This window comes from Melozone crissalis, unplaced genomic scaffold, assembly GCF_028551555.1.
Source record: "Melozone crissalis strain CALT ecotype California unplaced genomic scaffold, PUWL_Pcris_2 ptg000034l_1, whole genome shotgun sequence".
NCBI lineage: Eukaryota > Metazoa > Chordata > Aves > Passeriformes > Passerellidae > Melozone > Melozone crissalis.
This window is the reverse complement of record NW_026535812.1, coordinates 5,368,307-5,378,314: the sequence shown is the minus strand read 5'-3', so window position 1 is coordinate 5,378,314 and position 10,008 is coordinate 5,368,307. Positions and strand designations below refer to the sequence as shown.

Genomic DNA, 10,008 nt, shown 5'->3' with positions numbered 1-10,008 from the left:
CAGGCGAAAAATCCCGAGTGAAGGGATTTTTCAGAGAATGTGAATGCCACAGAGAAGTAAGGGCCTCAAGCTGTGCCAGGGCAGGTTCATATTGGGCATCATGGAAAGGGTGGCCAGCACCGGAAGGGGCTGCAAAGGAGGTTTGGAGTCCCCATCCCTGGAGATGTCCAAGGAAGGCCTGGACGTGGCACTCAGTGCTCTGGGCTGGGTGACAAGGTGGGGATGGGTCACAGCTTGGACTCGACGGTCTTCGAAGTCTTCCCGGATCTCAGTGATTTTGTCATTCCGTGACGGGCACTTCGCAGAGAGCGGGGATTCTGTGTGTCCCTCCTCCCCTTCCTCCCGGCGCCGGGCGGGATGCGGGAAGAGGCGGGAAGAGCCGTGAGGGGGATCCCGCCCCTCCCGCCCGCGCTCAGGGGCCGCCCGCGGCGGCGGGAGCGGCGCGTGCGCGGGGCGGGGCCTGGCGGCGGCCGCGCCGTGCGAGGGTCCGGCGGGGCGGGGGGGTCCCGCCCGCTTCCCCCCGGCCCTGCGTCCGTCCCTCCGTCCCCGCGGAGCGATGGTGCCGCGGCACCGGGAGCCCGGCGGGGGGCGGCGGGGCCGGCCCCGTGAGGCGGCGGCGGGGGAGGCGGGCGCGGAGCCGCGGCGGGGCCGGCGGGTGCGGGGCCCGCGCCGCCATCTCCTCCGCCTCCTGCCGCCGCCGCTGCTGCTGCTGCTGGTGCTGCCCGCCGGCGTGCAGGGCCAGCCCGGCCTCGGCCCGCATGCCCCGGACTGGCCCCCCAGCGGCCCCGGGCCCAGCCTCAGCATCTACCTGAGCGAGGAGGAGGTGCGGCAGCTGATCGGTGAGTGCGCCCCGGGGCCCGGGGCCGGCACGGGGCTGGGGCGGGGGAGCCCGGCCGCTCTGGAGGGGCTCAGGAGAGTTCTGCCGCCCGGGGTGGAAGTTTGGGGGGGCTGGGAAACGATGGGGAGCTGTGAGACTGGACTGGGAATGATGTGCGTTAGCAGGATCGGAGGTGGCTGTGGGGTCCAGCAGGGAATTGGGGTGTCTATGGGAATGTTGGGAGGGAAACAGATCTCGGATGCTGGCGAGGCTGTGAGTGGGGATGGAGGATCTCCAGCTCATGAGAGGATGGGGGTCTGTGGGTCTGGCATGGGAATGGGTGAATCCAGATATTTGTATGCGTTCTGTGGGAGTGGCTGTGAGCAGGGATGAAGGAGCTGGGGCTCGGGAGGGTTGGGGGCTCAGGCACTGGGGTGGGGATGGTGGGTGCCAGCACGACAGGGCTTTGCTGGGGGGTTCAGGGGACGGGGGATGTCTGTGGGACACAGATTTGGGGGTGCAGAGGAGGATGGAAAGGGTCATGAGTGTGGATGAAGGACCTGGAGCTCAGGAGGGGATAGAGAACTGTGGGATGGGTGATCCCAGGGATCTGTGGGTTCTGTAGGACTGGGGTCATGGTGAGAATAGACGAGTCAGACGTCTCTGTGCTGCTTTGTGTGTGTGTGTGTGGTTAGGGGAAGAAAAGGCTGCACCCTTATGGTGTGGGGCTCCCCAGATTGGAGAAACCCGGGATGGTGTCCTGTGGGAGCAGGGTAAGCCCTGGGAGAGGTGAGTTCAAGCCCATGATTTAATTAGCCAGGCAAGCGACATGCAGAGGGCAGAGAGGAGACCTGGCAATAATTGGGTGTGTGTGTGTGTGAAAGGAATCTTAATTTCTAGTCAGGCTGGCAATTGCTGTGGAAGGACTTGGAGGCAGTTCCTGAAGTCCCCCATCTGGCCCGCTGTGGAAGGCTTTCACAGGAGTTCTGTGCTTGGAGAGGCTGACTTCAACAAAGATTTGTTTTCTGTAGGCTTTGCCTCCCATAGGCTCTTGTTTAGAGTTGGTGGCTGGAGTCTCAAAACAAATCTGTTGGTGTCCCCAGTGATTTGTTTTTCCCAAGTGCCCTGTATCTCTGCAAGCTGAAAAACGGGCAGTGCAAGACTTTATTTACGTCAAATGGACAAAATAAAAATATCTCCAGTTAATTTGCACTCTGCGAGCACGCAGCTGACCCAAGTCAGGGGATCTGAGGGCTGAAGGACACTGTAAACATTTTTCCCTCATGGTTTGCCCTGGTGATCAGTGTCCTGCTGTTGTCATTTGTACGTGGCACGTGCTTGCGGCCGGATGCTCTGGTACAGATAGAGGGTGAAAATGTCTTATTTAGCTTGCTGCTGAGCTGGGGTTCTAAATAAGTAGTTAATCTTGGAGTACTGAATGCTAAGGTTTGAGCTCTCCCCTGTCTAGTGTCTGAAATCTCTGTTAGTTGGATTTGTTCAGGCTTCTGTGGCACACTGACATAATTATTCATCATGAAGTAGCAACTGAGGAGGCAAGATGTGCTGTTACTATTTTTTAAGCTAAATTTCTTCGTCTAGCCTCAGTTATGGGTGTCTATTACTACATGGCTGAAATCACTTACTACTCTGTGACTGGTTTATATCACTTTTAGTATCTGACATGAATGATCTATTCTGCCTCTGTGACCCCAGAGACTTAGATAAATTGGAATCTAATGTGGAGATAAACTGGGGCTTCCTTCAGTTAGTGGGGTTCAAATCACTGGAAATCTGTTGCAAACTAAACTTCCACGATCTAAATTGTGTTGTTGGCTTGAGCAGATTTAATTTTAGGGGCATCTCTACACGTGCTGTTCTCTGTAGGTGAGATGTAGTTTAAGGAGGCATTTAGACATAGGCCAATTTATCAATAACTTCATGTATTCTTTTGGCAGAAGAAAATCCAGAGGGACAAACAGTTTAGTTCCAGGTGTTCACGATTCTGAAAACAAAGCCAGCTTTTCACACGTTCCATTTAGTAGTATCTGATTGAGATTTGCATACAATCAAGTTCATGGTTTAAGGTCTCATACTGACGTGTGAAGTTGCAAAGGGCAGCGAGGGGGTTCAGCTTCTGGAACTTCCCTGAGAGAAGCTGTGGGTCAGCAGATGCTGGGACAGTCAGTCACGGGGGATAGGAAAATGAGGTTGCTTGTGAAGTGAAGTGTTAAGTTCAGTGAAGCTGCTAATAGAAGCTGGATTCTTTCACCTTTTGTCTCTAAACAATCTCGTGTCTGCTACTGTCTTGCTGTGGCTGAGCAGAAACTCTCAGATTTTCTGCTCATAAATGCAAATGTTACATGGAATTACTACAGTTACTACAATCTGTGCTGTTTTCATGCTTCTAAATATCACCCCTGTACATCTTTAGGTGACAAATTTGATTAAGAATAAATGTAAGCACACATGTGGCTGCTGAATCAGTCACAGACAATGATGCAGAGCTGGAGCATCCCAGGGTCTGGTGGAAACTCTGTGGGGCCACATCCCCATGTGGTCTCTCCATCAGCCAGGCTGACACGGTTCAGTGCAGTGTCTGGTGCTGCTGCTTTCCCCAAACCCAGAGTTCAGTGTCTTGCAGAACCATGGGCTGTGTTTTAATCAGGCTGTGGCTCTTGGAAGTGAAATAGGAACTTGCTGCAGATTATTTGTGGCTGCTGTTCTTTGTGGCACAGAGGAAGGACAGAAATGGTGATTTACAGTGAAAACTGCTTGCTCCTTTCCTGTGTGCTCACGCCAGATTTCCACCGTCGGTCTGTGGAATCCTGACCATGTGTCTGCCTTAGGAGGAATTGTTTTGTAGTCTTCAGGACTTTATGTAGGAGAAAACTAGAGGAAACTGGCTCATCTTGTTGTGTGAGGTGGATTTTTATTTCGAAACACTGTGGATTCTCAGGGTCTGAAAGCAGGGCTTGCTATATGGCAGGCATATGGTGTGTCTGTCAGAAATATCTCTTGCCATTCCCATGGAAAATATCCCCAGCCATCCAGACTACAAGCCTTTGGGAAAAATAATCTGTGGTTTTCACATAGCTGAATGTGTCAGATTCCAGTTACACCAGGCAGGATTCTGCACTGGAGGGGATGGAGTAGGAAGGAGTTGGCTGAGGGGACTTGGCTGAGGTGACTCCAGCGATGGCAGTAGGAGGCAGAGGTGTCAGGGTGAGAGCAGTGGTGAGGTTCAGGGTGAGGGGGAGTTGGGCAGGAGGAAGGGAGGTGCTGCTTGTTGGGGAGAGACATCCAGAGCACCACCACCATTTTAGGGGTGTCTGTGAACTCTCTTAGCACCGTCATCTGTAGCTTTTTAGAGAACCTTTTTGGACCTGTGCTTAGACCTGAAGAAAGCTTTGTCAGTTTTATGTAGTGACTGAACAGGTGTGAGAGCACCACCTGATCCTATCCCTTTTTCCAGTGCCCACGCTGTGGTGCTGAATGTGCAGGTGGTGTGGAGTTAGTGATGAGTTGCTCAGTAGGAGGTCTCTGCTTGATTCAGTGACTTTCATTGCAGTTTTCCCATGAAGTCAGAGTGTGGTGTTTGCCTCATGTTGAAATGCTCCATTGTTCTGCTTTTCACAGGATCCTGGGATGTGAAGGCTGGTGTATCCCTGTTTTGCAGGTACCAATCTAAGGTTTAGAGAATAAGGTAGAAAATACTCATTATTATTAGATAGCTCACTTTAATAATTAAGGATTGGATCTAGTCTGTTTTAGAACACTGTTATTTGGCACTTTGTGCATTCCTGGTGTATCTCTTAGACCATGATTGTGAGTTCCCAGCAGTTCAGCCTCACAGGTTGTACCCTCTGATTCTGAGGACCAGAATCAATAGCTGCCTGTGAAAACTTGGCTTAAGCAGCTCTCCTGGCATTGCATGCTGTTCTTTTGCAGCGTTCATGGCAGCAGTCAGGTGCTCAAGCAGTGAGGACAACCCTTTCTGTCCCTGCAGGGGTTTTTTTGGAGGCTACGTGCCTTTCAGCTGTGAAATTGGTCTTGTGGACAGCCCTCCTGTCACATGGCTCTGGATCTTTTTAGGAGTCTGGTCTGGATGTTAACTGAGACTTCAGTCCCATGGGGGGAAAATACCACCACATTATTGTGTAACTAAGGGCTATCAGAATGCATGTGTACGGGGGGCTAAATTAGAATTGCAGGGGAATTTTCAAGTCAGAAGTCCTACAATGTTTACATTGAGTTTCCAAATTTAGTGTTCTCTGGCCTAGTTTCTTCTGAGCAATCACTGAATGCTGTCTGTTGTTAGTTTTATATTTGCACTCACTCAATTACAGAGTTAAATTAATTTCACTTCTGTGACTTGTACTTATGTGTTCTAGAATTTCATTAAAAGCCATTGTGCAGTTTATTAAAATGAGTTGTCTGGCTGCAAGATCCAGCATCGATGCAAAATCTCTTACAGCGGAGGGTTGTTTGTTTGGTTTGTAAATTGAGGTGGTGACTCACAGGGTGGTTGAGGTTGGCAGGGACCTCTGGAGGTCATCTGGTCCCACCCCTTGCCCAAACTGGGCCACCCAGAGCTGCTTGTCCAGCACCACATCCAGGAGCTTTTGAACATCTTAGGGGATGGAGATTTCACCACCTCTGTGGGCAGCCTGTGCCAGTGCTCAGTCACCCTCTCTGTATGAATTTTTCTTGCTGCTTAGGCTGACCCTCCTGTGTTTGTGCCTGATTTTTGGATCAGGTGGGAAGAACCTGCTTCCTTCTCTCTGCACACACCTTTGAATATTTACATACATCGATGAGATCCCCCTGAGCCAGCTCTCCACAGCTTTCTCAGTGTCTTCTCATGGTAGAGGTGTTGCAGTTCCTTTAATCCTCTTTGTGGTCCTTCACTGAGCCCTCTCTTGTAGTTCTGTGGCTCTTCTCTTGGGAAGCTCCAGGTGTGCCTTCACCAGAGCTGAGCAGAATCCTGGGAAATTAGAGGCCAAGTGCAATTTTTATGTTAGAAATGGAGTCTAAGCATCATCTTATTGCAGCAGATGATGTTAATTGTCTTCATTTTATGCTGTGAAACATCTTTGTTGATGTCATTGTTTTGGGGAGTTGGCCACAGACAGGAGTTCCCATCAAAAGTGCTTGATGGTACTTGCACAGCGTCTATAGTGGCTGGGAATCCTCTTGTTCCTTTGTTGCCTGGTTGTTATGAAAGGGAGCTGAAAGTGTGTATTCTTTGTGATTTTGAAAAGCTTCAGGGCCTTGTTAAAATCCCACTCAGCCTGCTTGGACAGAATCACAGCCTGGAGCACCACCAGCCAGTCAGTGCTGTGCTCTCAGTGAGAGTTGTTAGCAGCACCCAAGTTCATTTTCCATGGGAGTTGGGGAACTCACAGGTACTGGAAAAAATGCAGCAAAAGCCTCTAAGGTTGCAGGAGGATGAAGGAGATGTCCCCCAAGGAGCAGATGTACCCCAAGGTATAGAAGCAGATGTGTGTGTGGTACAAGAGTTACAGTTCAGGGTCAGGTTCTCTTGATATGTGTTCTGAAATCTTCATTTCATAGCTTTTAAGTGCTTGGCTTTGAAGAACAGAAGCTTTTTGCAGGCTGTACTTTTCCAGTGTTCCACATGCCTGTCTTTCCAGGAGTACAAAATCCCAGTTCATGGCGCCAGTAGAAAGGGAAGATTTATACAGGTGCACACCTGGATGGAAAGTGCACTTCTAATCCTGGCAGACAGCACACACTGAAACAAAACTAAACTGCACAAAATGTTCTGATATATCCAGTGAAATGCAGGTGCTGTTTTTAGGATAATAATTCTGTTACTTTGCTCTGTATAGTCCTTTAGCCCACTGACAGTCTGTGATGGGTGTGCAGTACGGTGCGTTTGGGATTGTGGGTGGGTTGTACCCACCCTGCTCTGGAGCTGTGGGGCTGGGGACAGGCAGATGTTCAGGGCTGTGCAGCAGCAGCAGGTTGGGACAAGTTCCCTGCAGCAGCCTGTGTTCCTTCTGGAGCCTCCCATTGTGCCTGGGTGTCTGTCTGTCTGATTTACCTGTGTTCCTTCTGGAGCCTCCCATTGTGCCTGGGTGTCTGTCTGTCTGATTTACCTGTGTTCCTTCTAGAGCCTCCCATTGTGCCTGGGTGTCTGTCTGTCTGATTTACCTGTGTTCATTCTAGAGCCTCCCATTGTGCCTGGGTGTCTGTCTGTCTGATTTACCTGTGTTCCTTCTGGAGCCTCCCATTGTGCCTGGGTGTCTGTCTGTCTGATTTACCTGTGTTCCTTCTAGAGCCTCCCATTGTGCCTGGGTGTCTGTCTGTCTGATTTACCTGTGTTCATTCTAGAGCCTCCCATTGTGCCTGGGTGTCTGTCTGTCTGATATACCTGTGTTCCTTCTAGAGCCTCCCATTGTGCCTGGGTGTCTGTCTGTCTGATTTACCTGTGTTCATTCTAGAGCCTCCCATTGTGCCTGGGTGTCTGTCTGATTTACGTGTGTTTCTTCTGGAGCCTTCCATGGTGCCTGTTGGTCTGATTGACCCAGTGCCATGGTTCACATCCATATTGAGGTTTCTGAGACCAGCTGCAGTTGGGGCTCCTCTGTCCCCTTCCATTCTGTTACCTCCCCTTTAGCTTGCACACTTGTAATAACAGTGCACCACCATTTCTTTGGGGATGTGTGAAATTGTATAATCCACTTGTATAATCCACATATTGGTAATACTTGCAAACCTGCAGAAGAATAAGCTTCTAGAAGCTTGAATAGCCAGTGTAAGGCCTTCCTCCTAGAGGAGGCAGCCTCTGGGCTGGGTTAGGATTGCTTTGAAACCATATTCTGTGATGCCACTGAGGCAGAAGTCTGAAATAAACTTCAGGCCTTGTGTGTGTTAATCTGCTCAGCATTGCTGAGATGGGTGGTTGATTTCTGAATCCTGCTTTACCACATCAGCTGTTTTGTTGGGATTTACAGTGCTGGGGGCTCTGTCTGAATCCTGCCTGGAGAAGAATCCTTTCCTTCTGGAAATTGGTGTTCAGGGGGGACTGCAGGGGTGGAGTGCAGCTGGGCTGCCTGGTGCAGCTCTGTCTGTGCTCAGGCCTGGGAGGAAACAGCCATTTCAGCTCCCCCGAGGCCAAGGTCTGTCTAGTGATAAATGTTTGTGGCTCTTGTAACATTTGTGTGTCAGGGACTTGGAAGAAATCTGACCTCTGAAGGCTGTCCTGGTGGTGATGAGGGGAAAAATTCCCGAGGCTGCATTTCTCACTCCTGTGACTTTACACCTGCATTCTGTTTGGCAGCATCCTATTTATCACTGCTGATTGTTTGGTCTCTTTCTCCCTCCAGTGCACAGACAGAATGGAAACGAAAGAGAGGAAATGGAGGCACAGCTCCGTGCATGCAGGAGAAAAGCCAGCAAGAAAGGCTCAGGATACTGAGAGGAAGGCAGGGACCGAAACTGCTCCTAAACACCACCTGCCCTGCGCAGAGGGAAATAAAGGAGATAGGGATCATGTTCACAGGCACACAAAATCCCAGGGTGGTGTTTTCCTGAGAGTGGGAGCTGTGCAGGCAGCTGTACTGTACACTCTGGGTATTTTAAACCATGAAGCCTCGTGTTTTTCTCCTCCCCTCCTGCTATTCACGGTTGTGTTTGGATACTGGAAAAGCTGAATTAATGAGACAAATTCCAAATGTGTTGATTCAGGGTTGTGCTGAGCTCTAGTGAAATGACTTGATGACTAATTCCTACCTGAAACTCTCCAGACTGGAATATTGTGGAGGCTTCTACTTGGAGTCAGAGTTACTCCTCTGTACTTTAGTGTGCAGGATTGAATCCTACTCGAGGTCTCAGCTGTGAGAGCAGGGAGTACAGGCTGAAGTGCATTTAATGAGTTGTGCCTGTTGAATTGAGCTCTTTTCCCTTTTCCCCCCAGAATGGCAGCAGCACCAGCAGCTCCCATGTCGGGATGAATGCTAACACTCTCTGCAAATGCCTTGTGGTGGCACAAAGGGCTCGATGGCAGAGGCTTCAAAGGCATTATTCCTCTTCCATCGCTGCCTTTGTCCTTCTCTCAAGCGGATAACTCACATATTTGCACTGACTGCTCCGGAGAGCTGGGAGCAGAAGCAGCAGCATGAAACTAATGTGATGCTTTAGAATTTCCCTGCCACTTACTGGGTGTTGAATAGCTGTAATTAAATTAACCAGTATATTGATTTCAGCACGCTGCTTGGGAAAGAGCAGAGCAGGAGCACAGGCATGGGAGCTGCAGCTTGGAATGATAGAGCAGACTAATAAACTAATGATGGTTATCCTCTCCAACCTGTTTGGGCCTTTATGAAATAAGCTGATGGCCTTGCAGAATAATTCCTAATAAAAGAAAAAAATACTAAGCTCTGTAGGTTTAGAGATGGCCACAGGAATGAACAGACCTGGCTTGGTTTGTTTAGAATTTGGTTTTTTGTTAAACAATCCGTGTCACTCTGATGAAAGTGTTCAAAGCATCTCAAAAAGGTGTGGACAGTCCATCATCCCTTCAGCAATCCTGTCAGGCACAAAACCAGGAGTACAGACTTCAAAGCTGAGGGATCTGAAGTGGGTTTTTTTGGTGTTTTAGAAACTTTTATTCCATTTTCAGTGTCATATAAAAAAGAAAACAATACAAACGTTACAATTCACACCATTACAATCAAAACCCAGCTATTTCTTAATTACAATGCACTGTAAACATTTCTTAACCTATACTTTTACCACACTATACCACAAATACCTTAAAATTATAATCTCAAATTACCTCTCATAAATCCTACTACAATATCTTTTATAGTTCTATTTCTCTAAAAGATCTAATGTTTTTTACAAAACCACTTTTTAAAACCTATTTCTAATTCTATTCCTCTCTCAACAATATTTATCCTTTTCCATCACATTTCTAAATCAACATTTCTTGTCTCAAAATTTGCATACAAATACACACTATATGAATTTTCAAATTTTAAATATTTTATATAAATCCATTTCCCACATGATGCACTGAGGGAGGGAGTGTGTCTGTTCTTCCTAATGAATATTAAATTTATTTGTACTCTGTCAGGTACTCATTACTGGAATAGCCATGGCACTGGCCCAGACACTGTTCTGGAGGTGACTTTGGGTCTTGTCTGCAGGGATAACTTCATCAA

The 10,008-nt window shown here is 48.9% G+C and overlaps 1 protein-coding gene across 1 annotated transcript in view; it reads left to right on the top strand.

Annotated features, from left to right (window-relative positions):
* Positions 1 to 556: 556 nt before the first annotated feature.
* Positions 557 to 10,008, top strand: part of RYK (receptor like tyrosine kinase) — a 55,744-nt gene continuing 46,292 nt past the window's right edge. Inside the window, exon 1 of the mRNA XM_054283112.1 lies at positions 557 to 839. Coding sequence (XP_054139087.1) covers positions 557 to 839 — 283 coding nt within the window. The remainder of the gene's footprint in view (positions 840 to 10,008) is intronic.